Source organism: Perca fluviatilis, chromosome 21 (genome assembly GCF_010015445.1).
Source record: "Perca fluviatilis chromosome 21, GENO_Pfluv_1.0, whole genome shotgun sequence".
NCBI classification, from domain to species: domain Eukaryota; kingdom Metazoa; phylum Chordata; class Actinopteri; order Perciformes; family Percidae; genus Perca; species Perca fluviatilis.
The window spans coordinates 6,415,446-6,431,418 of record NC_053132.1 but is presented as its reverse complement, the minus strand read 5'-3'; the positions used below and the strand labels follow the sequence as shown (position 1 = coordinate 6,431,418).

The 15,973-nt window shown below is 42.9% G+C and overlaps 1 protein-coding gene across 4 annotated transcripts in view; it reads left to right on the top strand.

The window, feature by feature from the left end:
• Window positions 1-1,493: 1,493 nt before the first annotated feature.
• LOC120551678 (Snf2-related CREBBP activator protein) overlaps window positions 1,494-15,973 on the top strand; it is a 34,271-nt gene continuing 19,791 nt past the window's right edge. For 3 of the 4 annotated variants that reach the window (XM_039789171.1, XM_039789170.1, XM_039789168.1), the window contains exons 1-15: window positions 1,494-1,717; window positions 3,257-3,333; window positions 3,642-6,829; window positions 7,723-7,764; window positions 8,139-8,399; window positions 9,733-9,918; window positions 10,048-10,188; window positions 10,465-10,669; window positions 11,512-11,684; window positions 12,590-12,677; window positions 12,823-12,912; window positions 13,989-14,162; window positions 14,337-14,557; window positions 14,761-14,938; window positions 15,083-15,219. In XM_039789171.1, coding sequence (XP_039645105.1) covers window positions 3,881-6,829; window positions 7,723-7,764; window positions 8,139-8,399; window positions 9,733-9,918; window positions 10,048-10,188; window positions 10,465-10,669; window positions 11,512-11,684; window positions 12,590-12,677; window positions 12,823-12,912; window positions 13,989-14,162; window positions 14,337-14,557; window positions 14,761-14,938; window positions 15,083-15,219 — 4,845 coding nt within the window. In that variant the 5' untranslated portion in view covers window positions 1,494-1,717; window positions 3,257-3,333; window positions 3,642-3,880. The remainder of the gene's footprint in view (window positions 1,718-3,256; window positions 3,334-3,641; window positions 6,830-7,722; window positions 7,765-8,138; window positions 8,400-9,732; window positions 9,919-10,047; window positions 10,189-10,464; window positions 10,670-11,511; window positions 11,685-12,589; window positions 12,678-12,822; window positions 12,913-13,988; window positions 14,163-14,336; window positions 14,558-14,760; window positions 14,939-15,082; window positions 15,220-15,973) is intronic. The other variant, XM_039789169.1, reaches the window with a different exon arrangement.

Genomic DNA, 15,973 nt, shown 5'->3' with positions numbered 1-15,973 from the left:
AATACCAGCACATATTTACATTTTATTAGTGAATTGTCCTTTATGAAATTAAAAAATGGCTATTAACTTTCTGTCAATCAACTCTGATTTATACTGAATATCTCCGCTAAACTACTCCATCACACAGTCTGACAGATTATAATTGACAGTTGAATTTCCCATCTTACTATTATCCAAAGAGACCAAAATGAGATTATGACGCACCTGTTATATTAATATATCCTTAATTTAATGGGAACAAGTAGGTAAGTACTCCACTTATTTTCTCTAGGCTTTATCTGAAGTAAGAAGTCTTACATATCACCATGCCTCAAATGTCCAGGTCCTTTAATCATAAATATATTCAAAAGAAAACTTGTAGCCAGTGGTACTTTACTCAAGTACTGTACTTCGGTACAAATATGAGGTACTTGTACTTCACTTAAGTCTTTTCTTTTCATGCTACATGCTACTTCTATTCAGCTACATTGATCTGACCTCTTATAATACTTTACAAATTAAGATTTGTAACATATGAAAAGTTTTATGAAAATGTTTTGTTATAAATTACACTGACCAACAGTTTATTCAAGTAGGCTACAGCTGAAACGATTAGTTGATTGACGGAAGATTAATTGGCAACTACTTTGATAATCGTTTCGTCATTTTTCATGTGAAAACATTTGATGGTTCCAGTTTGATTTGCTGCTTATGCTCTTAATAATGTTAATGTTTTGGTAATAATGTGGAGGTGTGGACTGTTGGTTGGACAAAACAAACATTGTGAAGGTGTCACTTTGGGCTCTGGGTAATTGTGTCGCCATTTCTCACTATTATTATTCTTTTTTTTTTCCCTTTCTTTTTTACCAACCAATCAATCAATCAATCAATCAATCAATCTATTAATGGAGAAAATAACCAGCGGATTAATCCATGAACATAATCATTATAAATAGTTCAAAAAGGAGCTCTACCTCAACCAACTCCAACAGTAAAATGCTGCTTTTACATGAATACATGAGTAATAATACTCGAATGAGATATATATATATATATATATATATATATATATATATATATATATATATATATATATAGACAGACTTTTACTTAAATAACATTTTCAATGCAGGACGTTTACTTATAACAAAGTATTTTACTGTGTGGTATTAGTGAAGGATCTGAATACCTCCTCACACCACTTAGCTTCATCATCTATTTGCCACTCAAAGATAACACTACAAAAGCTATTCATATATTTGAACTTAAATATCTGAATGTGACCTATTACAATCGTCTTACTGTGAACTACCAAAGACATGTTAATATAATTCTAGCGATTTGTATAATCTTAGGGTTACGGTGGAAATAAACCGATTACATTGAAATATTATATCAAGCTTGCCTCTGGCAACGAACTACAATCAAAAACATAAAAATTTCAAGTGGCGCGCTTGTCGCCATCTCGCGAGATTTCCCTGAGTTCTGTACTTTGTCAGCAGCAGCGGTCCTCCACCATTTCGCTGCGTAAAGTCTCCTCCCCGCGACCGCTACATTCTGCGCCGAAACCCAGTCTCTCCCGGTCCGTATTTTAACTTCTTCACACGGACCTAGTGGTACCTCGTTGGGTACCGGGAGACAGTTTGGATTACTGGCATTACGGATTGAGTGCGATTTTACGCGGATGACGACTTCTTCAACGAGAATTTAGTAAAAGAAAATTGGTCGGAAATTTCAGGTAGGTGGGAACTTAAGATGGCGGCCTTGAAGAGGGAGGGGGGCAAGGAGGAAGTAATGGGGGGCTTAAAGGGGGTCTCAGACAAACGAAAGGACACAATCAGACTGCATTTCACTTTGTAGTGTTTTTCAACATACTGCGTTGAAATATGTTGACACTACATTTAGTTCAAGACCGGACACCGAAATAAAAAACCACAACACCGAACAAATTCTAATTTAAACCATGCTTAACGAAACATTTTATTATTGAACAATAATTTCCTTAATGTCGCTTCTAAAGATCCGGCTGTTGGACCGTGTGGGTCCCCCTAAATCCCCCGTATAATCATTGCAAAATGTATATGTAACTTTATAACTATGTTTTTTGTAGTTGCTTTTTTGTTTTAGTCAGAAAGTAATATGTATGAGTGCTTTGAATTAAATAATGTAACGTTTTATTTTCGAGGAAACAAGATTTGACCCCACGCAATGACGTCACGAGTGATTGTCCCCCCCCCTCTGTATAGTGCATGCAGAAGCGGGTTTTAATGCGACTTTTCAGATGGTTTTTTTGGTCTCCTAGCGAAGTAACTTAATCAAATGTGTCGGCATAAACTGGCTTCTTTGAGGGCTGGAGCGTTACATAACTGCGGGTGGAGATGGGGCGCCTGCGCATCAAATGAACGCACCCTTACTAACTCTTCTACCCTGCTACTGCTAGTTAGCAGGCTTTCCTTTTTAGTGCCACCCAAGCAGTGTTATTGTGGGAAGCTAACGTTAGCCAGCTAAGCACACTAGCTGAACCGGCAAACGTTAACGTTTACCTAAATGTGTGGCTTTTATGAAGATCCCGATTCCGAGCTTTTGGTATTATTAACGTTAACGTTACCCCTCTGATAGGAAGAAAAGTCGATTTAGTCATTTTATTTCACGTAACGTTACGCGGTCAATGCACATACAACTACTGAATAAAGATGTAATTTCACAACGTAGATGATCCCCTACAAGTCCACACAGCTTCAACTAGCCACAATAAAATACATTTATGAGAGCATACAAATGAATGACTGGAGGCCCGCGCGCTTGGCCACCGGCTTGAGAGCGCGTGCTGCAGAATTCCTAAGATCTTCCTGTGGGCGACTGCAGCAAATGCAACTTGGAGCTTGCAAACGGAGCTGCTCATTTAGTGCTGCTTCACGGAGTGTTTTTATTACTGCTGCAAGATGTCCACAAAACACATCCAAATATACCAAGTCCTAGCAGTTGGCTAGCCTAAGCTATCCTGAGTGTTGTTGCTGCTGCTCTCCTGACATGTAATCGTCACACACACACACACACACACACACACACACACACACACACACACACACACACACACACACAGATATTTGTGTTCACTAAATGCACATCGAATGACATTTAATACTGTTGCAGAACTTCCTGTTATCCTCACATAGCTGTGTAGTGAGAGTTTTTAATTGTGAAGTGGTAAGAAATGCAGTTGCTCGTTTGGTTTAAATAATAAAGTTACCTTTCGTCTCTATTTTTGCTTCCTCAGAATATGTGGAGGGGACCCTAATTTCAGCATCCTGGAAGTAGAAAGCACAGAAGATCTGTGTCTCACACCACAGACAGGTGAGAAGTTGTTGCTTTGTGCACACATGCGATGATTGCTTATAGACTTTCTTTAGTCTTCCATTTTTATTTTGTAGAAAATAGTCGACCTAATGCGATTTGTTGATCGATTGTAGATGTTGATCATAGATGATGTGCCTATTTGCCTTTTCGATGGACAAACTCACACTGCGACACAGATATTGAGGCTAGTGAGCAGTATATAATGTCCTGTTCTTTAGTAAAAAACATTTATTTATTTGTGCAGAGTTATTTTTACTTATTTTACTTGGTCCAGACACTTTGTTAACAACCTGTATCACCCACAGGTGCCGTGTGTAGCCAGGGCAGCACAGAGGAAGGAAGCTCTGGGGAGGAGGCGGCGCGGCAGCGTGCCACTCCGGCTGTGGATGTGCTGGGTGGCAACCCCCAGGCTGCACAGAATGTGGCTGGGGAGTCACCTCGGCATGCCCAGCAGCCGGTCGCAGCTGCCCCCCGCCCAGTCCCTCCGTTCACCAATCTGTCCATTGTGCCATTGCCGGAGAGCAACAACTCAGCATTCCTCGGCATGGAGAACGTCCCTCAGGCCAATCGGCCAATCAGCAGCGACTTTAAGGACCGCTTCGCAGAAGAAGTCCACGCTGAGGAGAGCGCTGCCGAAGTTGTCGGAGTTTCGAGATCCTTGCCAACATCCCTCAATGAGAAATGTAGTTCCTCCGCTGAGATGCAAAGGCTTCCAACTCCCCTTTGTCCCCCTCTCGCCCCAGACACACAGCTTGACAGCACAGTGCAAGAGTTGCAATACGGGTCACAAACTGATAAAGAGAAAAGCCACTCAATATGTCAGACAAACCAGATTCAGCCACGTAGAGAAGGTGCTGGACCTGTGGATATTACGGGGACAAAGGAGAAACAGTCCGTCTTTTTGGAATATAAACCAGAGACTGGAACGAACGTGGAACTTGGTGGAAAAGAGCACACGGGCGGAAATATTCTCCTTCAACCCAAATCTCAAATCTGTTTCACAGCCTCATCTCCATCTGTCCCACAATCAAGCGTTGGTTTTAAAGTCCAAGACATCACACAACACGGGGCTACGAAGCCGTCTGACAGGGACCCACTCGTCCACGCAAATCAAAGCAGCCATATACCTCCGCCAGGTGCTGCGGAGCAGACCGGTGGTCACCAGGACTCAAAATCGTCTGAGCTCCCTTTACCCTCATCTGGCAACAGTGAGATTAAACAAACTGACCTGTCAAAAACACAACCTCAAATCATCAAAGAGAGCTCAACTGATGCCAGAGAAATACAGAAAGCTAATTCTTTGGAATCAGTTGAGATGCCTGAGCGTGTTAAAGAGCTCGTTGACACCTCTCGCACAGAAAGACGACCTCCCTCAGCTGAAATACTTGAGATCCCAAAAGCAACGGAATCGCATCCTGGACTATACCCTTCTCCTGGAAAAGGAGGAGCCGTGTCCAGCTGCACAGCTGCCAGAGAAGACCGCGACGTCCAGAGGTGCTGCGACCCACTCCAAGGAGAGCAGGTCGAGAGTAGCGTGAGGGAAGAACAAACTGACGCGACCGCCTCCTCCTCTGACTTCACAATGCTGCCAGAGTGCTCTTCCGCACAGGAGAGTCACTCAAAACCCTGTGCTGCACCCCCTCTGTTTGACACGGGCTTAGTTGTCTCGCTGCAGGCGGGGCAGGTTGCAGAAGCAGAAACGTCTCATCCCTGTGACAGAGTCCCCACGACGGAGGCGCCGCCGGCTGCCGAGCTCGTGCACTCAGCCGAAGCTCAAGAAGTTGTCGTTGTCCGAGAGGAGGCTCACATCAGCGGGGACTGGTCGAACATGCGCCTGAATCAGAGTTACCTCCTACAACGAGAAGACGGCAGTGTCTGTGAAGCTGCCATCGTTAACGAGCTGAGTTCTGAACTCTCTACTGGGGAACCAAAGCTGTATGAAGAAAGTGCCGAGGCAGGGATTGAGTTAGATTCACAATCCGTGGAGGTGTATGAGTTTTGCACCCTGGTTGAGGAGGTCGCGGAGGAAACGGTCTGTGCCAGCAGCAGTGCACAGATTCCTCACTCTCCAGGATATGAGGTGAACTTATTCAACGCGTTGCTAGAACACTCTGAGGAGTACACTGTCAAAGAGGACATTGAACCATCTATTCACACCATTAATGAAAGTGGCACTGTCATCATCTCCCAGCAGCCCTTGCCTTCATTGAATGATGCAATTCAAATGCAGGCTTGCTCTAACAGTAATTCCCATAATTTGTCCATGCTAAACACGAGGGTAGCTGCTGTCGGGCAACATTTGGTATTCGACGCTAACCAAGCTGTTGAAGTGGCTAACTCAAGTGAGGTTTGTTTGGTTGAAGTAGCTGCTGTTACATCGGACTCATTCGCTGTTGAACAGATGGACGCCAGTCCGCAAATTGGGACACCTTGCTCGCAGGTCACTGCAGCAGTCTCGGACCAAACGGACGTGAGTGACTCTCCTGTAATTCAAACGACTCCCCAAAAACAGGAAGCAGAAGCCACAGCTGGTGCACCATCTTTCATCTCCCCGGTGGTTACTGGTGAGGACACAGGGATGGAATCATCTGTTGCTGTTTCAGTACACGTTCAGCCCACAATAAATCAGACTGTTGTAAGTGCCACAAAGCCAGAGGCCAACGTTTCTTCACATGAAGGGACCAAAGACGCCCCTGCTCTGACAGAGACTCCTTCACAGAGAATCCAGGATTTTGCTATGCCCACAGAAACCAATCCCGAGGCTCTCTGCCCCACTCACTCCGGTATTATAAATCCAAAGCTGCTCCTTCTTAAACCGGGAGAAACTCCTTTCCTGAAACCCCCACCCTCCCTTTTGGCAAAGGTGTCCAAGCAACAGAATGCGACCGGCAAGCTGGCCAATGCCCACAGCTCATGGTCTGGCACGGTGTCTGAGGAGTGCCTTGCCCAAACCGTCCCGGACTCTTTATGTGCTCCTGTGGCCCTTAGCGGCCAGAAAGATCAGACGCAGTGCTCGGTCAATAAAACTTCGGTGTCAGCGGCCGCTCCTGTCAAGGTACAGCAGTCCACTATGAGCAGCAACTCACTTCAACTTGACCAGAATGCGTTTGTCACCCCAACAACCTCAACAACAAGTAAATTTGACAAAGAGGCCTTAAATGTTACTGAAACTGTTAGTGAAGCAGGTCCTGCGTCCCAAGATGTTGTCACCCTTACAGATACTACCGCGCCTTACGCCCTTTACATGCTCTCAGCATCAGAGGAAAGGGAAGGTGCAGTCACGGCATCTAGCAGTCTTAATGACCCCGTCAGCCAACCGGACTCCCTCTATATGGAAGAAGAGAGCGAGGACATGGAGCAGGACGAACCAACGGGAGAAACTGAGGCTCTGGAGGCCGCTTCAGGCCAGGTCAGCAGTCCAGAGGAAGACAGCGATGAAGAACCAGACGCAGACAAAGAAAGCGAGATGACCACCCTCAGCTCTCCAGACAAGGTATATTCATGAAGAATGGGATATTTGTTTGTTAAATCCGTTTTGAAGTTGCAGAGTAGCGTAGACCAAGGACTTTTGGCTGGGTCGTGGAGTCCAGAGGCAGGAAGACCATTGCTACAGATTGGAAAAGTTAAACAACATTACACATTTTAGCCCTGGGAGTTGATAATCCTAAATGGTTTGGCCTCGAATGCCAAAATAAGACCGTTGTATCAGACTCCACAAAACAAGGACAGAGCTAAGAGTGAAACAATGTTGATAAATGTAAAATCTGTATCTGGACATTTTGTCAACGGTGTTCATTGTGATGAAGCTAAATGTATTTATTAGATGTTGCCTGGTCTGTTGTATTTTTTTCAGACAAAGGTGATTTTACTTTGTAATCTGAGCGATATATTGAATGCCACACTAAAGCTAAGGCTCTGAAGCTATACTTGTATTTTAGTGTATGACTTTACAGTGGAAGTGCGATATGTAAGATAAACATTTCCATTTTGTGTTTTTTAAATGAGAGGTAAAGGAAAAATACACGCGTATACAGATACACACAAATGTACTTGCAGAAAAAGGTTAATTATAAACCATACCGATACATTAACTTAAATGTAGTGTATGACAGTTTTATGAAATCATGTTGTAAGCTGTATATCAGCATTCAAACTGAGAAATTGTCAAGATTTATCTTGACTGCAAACCAAAGCGAATTACACCATCGTGTCATTATGGTTCTGTAATTCCTTTCAGGTATGCTGGCATGTTTTCATCCTCCAAATATGGCAGTATTCTCTACATCCTTCTGCATGTACGTTGTTAGTCGTGTGAACAGTGTTTGTATTATTTAGTGAGATATTTCTTTTAAGTTGGCCGCATGCTAAGCCATATGTGTTTTCCAGCATGGACAGAGCAGGACAGACAGAAAGACACTGTTCCTTAAGGTAAGTGGTGGCTGTCAGACACTCCGACAGGTTCACTTTTAACAGGATATTCACGAGCACGTCCTAGCCACTGTCACTGCTAAGGGGGGGGGAGAGATGCATTTTGACTCTTAAAAAAAAAAGGCATTCTGCTATTTGGTGATTGTAATTCTGCATGAGACGAAAGCTCACAGAAAGTCACTGATGGCTAGTTTATAATTTAGTTCTGCAGCATGGCCGGATTTGCTTTTTGTAAACGCTGGCTCTAACCTTGTTCATGCGGGGCTGTTTTTTATGCGTGCATGTGGCTTTTATCTTAGTGAATGTTGCTGCTTTCACCTCGCTAATGTTTTAAAATAATTTCCTCTTCATCTTTCTTTTCCTTTTGCCTTCAGGTACGCCAGTGGATAGCAGACAGGGTCACCGGGAATTCATCTCCTGGCTCGCCCTCCACCTCATCTTCTTACCCTGGGCCCCCACCCGCCAACGATTGGTCTACCCCACGACGGGAGAAGTCCTCACTTCTCCGGGGTCCCCATGGGAAGTTTGTTTCTCCTTCCTCCGGCTGTGGCTACAGTCTCTCCACCTCCCCACCAGATCATGCCCCCCCTCAGCGTCCCCGTGGTCAAGCAGACATGGCAGAGCTGGCTAAACATGTGAGTGAGCCTAAAGATACAGTTTAAAAAAACCTAGCTTAAAAGAACTAACAATGTTAAGTGAACCTGAAAATCTAAAGACATTTTTATTATTCTACAGGTGGTTTGAGGTGCCACAAAATGCTGCCAGTGTTAAAAGCTGTGTGTGTGTGTTTGGATTTGATGCATGTCACGCTACCTCCTTTCACCAGCCTACATCCTAAGACTACCGAGAATAATTGTGAGTTCAGGGCCTTAGTTGTGGTGGGTTCAGACTACACAGTATATTACGATGGTCACTGTGTCAGATTAGGCGATTAAATGGTCATAAAATATTGACTCTGCCGAAAGAAAAGACAAACCGCTGGATTATAATTCACAGCTGTGTAGATAAAGTGTTGAAGACACTGCACGCTTCACTATTTACTTGTATACCAACTGTAGAGGTCCAGTCCAGAAGGGTGGGGATACCTGGGGTTCTTACGAGTTGATTCAGAGTTAATTTCTATTTCAAAATTCAAAAATGATTCTCTGTTCAATAAATAGAAAGGGGGGCAGTATTCTTAGGATCTTACTCTCTTTCACTGTGTGCCGAACGATACATTTGGTGTTTTTTCTCTCTATTATCAATGCAATGTAAAAAACATAATTGGCACAAATATTTTGATGGAGGTTAGAATCTGGATTTTAACAGGGAAAAGCAAAAGCAGCGTCGGTTTTACTTTGTATTTTCAAATTTCGGCGCCCAATGTTGAGTATATTCTGCCTGCATGAGAATAATGAAATGAAAGTGTAATTTACTGACCTGATTTCACCGGTGAAGTGTTTTGTTGTAAAAACAGCATTTGGAGTGTTTGTGTGTGGAGCGCTCTGCTGCGTTGTTATTACTGCCATGTATCTCCAGTAATGGAGAAGAGCCTCTCTGCTGCACCGTTACTACCAGGGAAAGCCATTGTTATCTAAAACGCTGTACAGGCGTTGGCCCTTTTTTGAAAATGAAACAGACTATTGACTGTTCAAGATCTGGAAAGTGTTGCAGTGTGAGCTCTTCTGCTGGCTTGTTAGTGGAGTTTGGTGCTCCACTAAAGAACCTATACTCTGGGTGACCGAGTGTGTATTCACAAAATACTTCTCCTTTCAAAGTAAATTATTAACTTATCAAATCCCAGATGTGCCCAAACATGCCTCTTTTTTTTTTTAAGATTAACTATGAGATAAGTCGAGCGTGCACGTGCTGTACACCATCTGGGTTTTTAACCCACCCCTCCTTACTGACAGTTTCCGAAACATTGTTGTAGCACACTACTGTGTTGGCAGGATGTACTGAGTGGTGTGGCCATTGTGTGTTCTGCAGGAAGCCGACATCGAGCATCGGACCCAGTCACTGAAGCGAGAGGGCTTCTGGTCATTGAAGCGTCTCACCCGCCTGACGGAGCCGCCGCGACCGAAAGTTCACTGGGACTACCTGTGTGAGGAGATGCAGTGGCTCTCCGCTGACTTTGCTCAAGAGCGGCGCTGGAAGAGAGGGGTGGCTAGAAAGGTAGGTTAATTATCGGCGTGGTTTTGCACTTGGAAATGTGTTTTTGCTAGCCTGCTTGAAAGATTAGGTGTTCTATATTTCTGATTTATGTGTATATGTTTCAAATGTGTTCTGTTGATATGTCGTCAGGTGGTGCGAATGGTGATGCGACACCACGAGGACCTGAGGCAAAAAGAAGAAAAGGCCAAGAGAGATGAGCACGCTAAAATCAGAAGAGTTGCATCTTCTATCGCAAAGGAGGTCCGGGCTTTTTGGAGCAGTGTGGAGAAGGTACAGATGATTCACAAAAACCAAGCAAACAAAACCTTCTGGCTCGATGCTCAGCTCAAAGGATCACGGCCTGTGTTTGATTGTTTTTGTCACAGAAATGAAATGCACTTTACTTTTCAGACAATATAATACATACATACTGACTCAGTGAGGGAAATAATCAACTGTTTTGCCTACTTTTGTCTAATATTTGTCATTCAGGCATGTTTCTAGCTTCTATTGAAATCGCAAAGTAAAACTAAGAGTGCTGCTGTCTTATCTTTTGTCCATAACAAGGTGGTGCAGTACAAGCAGCAGTCCAGACTGGAGGAAAAGAGGAAGAAGGCTTTGGACCTTCAGCTGGACTTCATTGTCGGCCAGACTGAGAAATACTCGGACCTCCTCAGCAAGTCACTTGCACACACCAGACTTGCTGAACCTGAACCTGAAACTGTCCCCCAGACTCCCAAAAAATCTGTGCCACCTGCCGTTGATGAGGATGGTAAAAAGCTGTTGTTGTTTTTTTAAACCTCATAAATAGAGCTTACTGTCTCCATGTTCTAGCACTGAGACTGTGTTCAGAGCTGAATCATTGGGTCAGACAGGGACGTTGTCATAGCTACACACCAATGATTGAATCTTCTTAAGCGTCCACAGCGGCGCACTGTTTCATGGAGACAAAAAGACGTTCTTCACCGTCAAGGTCATTGCATCTTTTGAGAGAATCAGCCATGTTCTTGCATGTCTGTGCAAATCCCACATGATTACCTGAGCTCAAACGCATCGTGACTAAGAGGAAGTCTAATATTTGTCAGTGCAGTAAAACGTTTCTTGGCACAACCGTACCATACTGAGCACTTCTTGGCAACTGTCAGGCATGAGACTCATCAAACCTGTCAGACTAGTCAGCTGCCCGTGTTATCAATGGCAGTTGATTTTCTAGAGCTCGGAGGTGACTTTAGTATAAGGGTTTGCTCAGTCAGAGGAAGGACAGACTTGGCAGTGGTTTATTTCTGTGCGTCAGTAGTCCAGTCCCACTTTAATTTCATTATCTGGCAATGTTTTGTGTGGCGATAAAGTGCAGTGGCTGTCAGTGAATGATGTGCTTAGCCATCAAGAGTCTCTGTCATTGCAACCCAAACTGAAATTTTCACTAAAATGGGCTGTTATTGAACCAAATTACTTATTAAATGTATTTCTTCTTCTTTGAGAAATGCAGCTGAGCCTCTGTGTGGTGCCTTATGAACCCAATTTATTTAAACACATTATATATCTTTCTGTTTCTTAACAGTTATGTACAATACCAATTTTTCAGTACAAAACAATTCTCGTTTCTTCGTGCAGACAGAGACTTTGAGCCTCCCTGTGAGGAGGAGGATGATGAGGAGACCATAGAGGTGGAGGAGCAGCAGGAGGGCAATGACGCTGAGAGCCATCAGAGGGAGATTGAACTGCTGAAGGAGGAGGGCATGCTGCCCCTTGACCAACTACTCAGCACCCTCAAACGGCCTCCACAGGTACCTCAACAAAGCTGATGGGACTGGGATTGTTGTCTAAAAGTAGCAGACCACTGAACTTAGTTTAAAGTTCTGTTGTTGTCGCAAGCTCTTACAAACAGGGTTCATTTTCCTGTCCCTTATGTACTGATTAGCACATTGAAACACTTAACAAATACTAATAATCTGAATGAAACTTGGCAAGATCATAAAGGAACATTCTGTGTTTTGTTTTTTGAACAACCTGGGTCATAATTTTGACATAAGTCAGATGGGTGTTAAAATTCTTCACTTTAAACCAATTTTTAAGTAGGGTTGGGTAATGTTTGTTTGGATTTTTTCCTACACCGGTGCTAAAACGATACTTTTAAAACGGTGCCGGTGCCTAAAATGTGCCTGAACCGATTCTTTTAAAAAGATTAAAAAAATAATTCAAAAAAAGGAGCACAAAACGATAGAGAGAGGTGTTGCCCATGATTGATGCCAGCCTGGCTAACATCCTCCTCTCCCACACCTCCTCTATGGTGTCCAGAGGGCAGACCAGAACAGAGCTAGCCCTCTTCACCAGTCTTTTTAAGCCACACATTTGCTTGTGAAAACTGTCCGTTGTAAATGTTGGTTAGGGATGTATAGTCGTCAGATGAACTGGAGATAATGCATACAACGTGACTGATCTTTTACTTTCATGACTGATGACAACTCAAAAAAAGGTAGCTGTTTCTTCAATACAAAGACAATGACTGTGTCAATATTAATATAATGCCAAAAGAACTGTTAGTGCTTTTTGAAATTTGCCCTCTATAATGTTATTTCAAGTCTAAATACTGTTGCATACAAATAACTACTGACTTCTCCTGATTCGGGCCACAGGTGTTTGCATTTCTTATTGTTAATATTAATAATCACTGAATCATTGGATTACATAGGAGTCAGGCTCAGATGAAGAATGCTCCGATGAATCCTCTTCATCAGTGGAAGAGGAAGATGGTGAATTTACTGCCAATGAAGAGGATGGTAAGATCGCTCTCAGTATAAGATACTTAAAACATACTTTTAAATACTTATATCTTGGAAAAGGGGTAAAAACATTGCACAGATGTATTTTGTTGAATGATCTTAAATAAGTCTGTTAGTGATGAAGTATTTGTTGTCTTTTCAGCTGAGGATGAGGAGGACACCATAGATGCCCAGGAGAAGGTTGAGGGAAATGTGGATCACGCAGAGGAACTGGATGACTTGGCCAAAGAAGGTATTTAATGCGTAAAATGGAAAGTGCAATCGCTCATATTGAGTAGCCTCTCCCTCTGAAGGTGTTTTAAAGTGCTTTTCCCCTGGTTCAAGAGCTTCTTTTATTACTGATGAAGAGGGATAAGCTTTTTGTCAATTCAAATCACTTCCAAAAACATTTACTATAGACAAATCAAAGTAAATGCTGTTTAAATAGTCCATTTTGCTTTCTTAGGCTTTTGAGACAAAGTTGGCAAACGTAAACACATCAAAATTATGTTTGAGAGGCACAAACTGGGGCTCCAGTCAGCCAGTGTTCAGCTTTTTATAATGGACGTTTCAACTGCTACCACAGTCAGGGCGGGGAGAGGGTGTGAGGGGTCAACATGCATAATAGACCTCGGAGTCTTGCCTATTTCAGTCCTGATCTGAACTGAAATATTTCAGGGTTTAAGCTTGTTTTCTCCTGAATATTCTCTACTCACCTTAATGCCCAGAGGACGAATACCAGTTCTCATTTGTGCAACTAAAGATATTTTGGCTTCTAAATAAACGAGATGCAACAAATGATTCAGGGCCAAACGATGTGCATTTATGTCTTAATTTTGTCTTTGACTAATATTTTCATACCATTTTTCTTCAAATTCCAATAAAAGTTTACTTTAACAAATTAAGATTACAACACAGATTATTCCTGTAGATATACAACATATCCACTGCCTCAAAAAAAAACTGCGTGATTTACTCCACATAAAAACCTTTAATTATTCTATCCTCTGCGATTTTGGTTAGAGAATTCCAGTCAGATCTTTTCACATTTTCGCTTTACTATATAGAGTCAGCATTTTGTAGATTTTATTTTTTATTTTTTTAAAGCCTCAATATATCAGAAACGCATGCATTTTAAAGGCTGCTATATGTACAAGAACATTTCAGTTTATTTAAAGCTCTCCCAGCATGGCTGCTCTTTTTGTGCTTTTCTCTTTTATTGTAGCCGTTAATGTGTCGGTTAGCTGCATGTGAATAAGCATTTCATTAATAAAAAAAAAAAAACAGGAGCAGTAAACATCTACCCTGACATCTCTGCTCCCCTTCTAGGCGATATGAGTGTTGAGGAGCTTCTCGAGAAGTACAAAGGAGCATACGCCTCAGACTTTGAGGCACCGTCTGCATCTGGCTCTAAAGAAAGCTCTGATTCGGAGCTGTCTGGGGATGAGGAGGAGGAGACTGAAGAAGATGAGAGTGATGTGGAAAGCAACACTTCCTCCTCAGGTACTAACCAGCGCACAGGGAATCAAAATAATCTCCCATATAAATAGTTTGTCTGCTCCCACTCTGACAAGACAACATTTCAGAATATAAATATTTCCTTCTGCCTGCCTTTTCCCCAGATTGTTTGCGGCTTTTAACTTTATTATTGAACTCTTTGAAATGTGCTTTTCTCAGAATCACCAGGAGACAGCGGAGAAGACGATGACAGCGAGAAGGACGAAGAGGAGAGCGAGGAAGAAGACGATGACTGTGGAGATGAAGGGATGGAGGTCTTGCTAAAGGAGGGGGACAACAGCCCACCTGCCTCTAGCTCACGGCCAAAGAAAGAGATCAGCCACATTGCTGCTACTGCAGAGAGCCTGCAGCCTAAAGGCTACACTTTGGCTACTACAAAGGTCAGTCTTGAACATTTAGAAGAAAATATTGTTCTTTTTAGTGACGAAAGACAATTAAATAGCTCACCTTTTATTACGAGTTCATCCAAAATAGTCTAAGAAGTAGGACTTTGGTTACTTTTTGTATGTTAAAGAGCAGGATTCTAGTCCTTTTGCAGTTCTGAACCATCATTTTCTCATCTTTTGTTCCCCCCAATATAAAGGTCAAGACTCCCATTCCATTCCTGCTTGATGGCACGTTACGAGAATACCAGCACATTGGACTCGACTGGCTGGTCACCATGTTCGAGAAAAAGCTTAATGGCATTCTGGCTGATGAGATGGGCCTGGGCAAGACCATCCAGACCATCGCTCTGCTGGCTCACCTCGCCTGTGAAAAAGGTAACAAACCTGGTCCTGATGCTTTTAATACATTTAGTACATACAGCTGTTGGGCTTGGGATTGTCTTTTTGAAGTGCTACTCATGTTTTTATGCCATAATTGAACTTGGATGCTCCTCCCTTTGTCATTTAACTTGTGTTTAGGTAACTGGGGCCCTCACCTCATCATCGTTCCCACCAGTGTGATGTTGAACTGGGAGATGGAGCTGAAACGCTGGTGTCCTGGGTTTAAAATTCTCACTTACTTTGGCAGCCAAAAGGAGAGAAAGCTAAAGAGACAGGTACGGGATTTTTAATTTTTGGGCATTTTAGGCCTTTAATTCCACAGGACAGATGAAGATGTGAAAGGGTAGAGAGAGGGGGGATGACATGCAGCAAAGGGCCGCAGGTCGGAGTCGAACCTGCGGCCGCTGCGTCGAGGAGTGAACCTCTATATGTGTGCGCCTGCTCTACCAACTGACCTAAACCGGCCACAGTTATTTGTTTTTTAATGGTGAAGATGATGGTTTAACAGTAATTATATTTGGCACAGGTGTGATTTAATTATTTGTACATTGTGCTGTATTTCTGGTGAACAATTTCTTTTTTTTTTTGCTTTATATTCTTAAAGCCCTATCTGATTCGTGCGGTGCATTTGTACGGGATAAGCAAAGTCTATTTTACACGAGTTTACTGATATTAATCCCCACATGTGACCGCACAGCAGCTGTCAAAACTTTCATTTATAATTGCCAACAGAGCCAATAAAACCTGAATCACAGAGATGCCTATTCACACGGGACTAATATTATCACACAACCTCTGTGTTTTGCGAAATATGGTAGATCATTTCCGGTGGATTTTTAACATGACAAATGATAGCCATGGCAGATCCACACGGGATTAAGATCACAAACGAGCTCGGCAATTGTTACAAATTACTAGAGTTCCCCAGGTAATACTAGTCCAGTGCGAATAGTGCTTAAGTACCTAATAAAACCCAGATGCAACCTTTCCTTTCCACTATGGGTACTTGTGATGGATGTGGTAATAGTG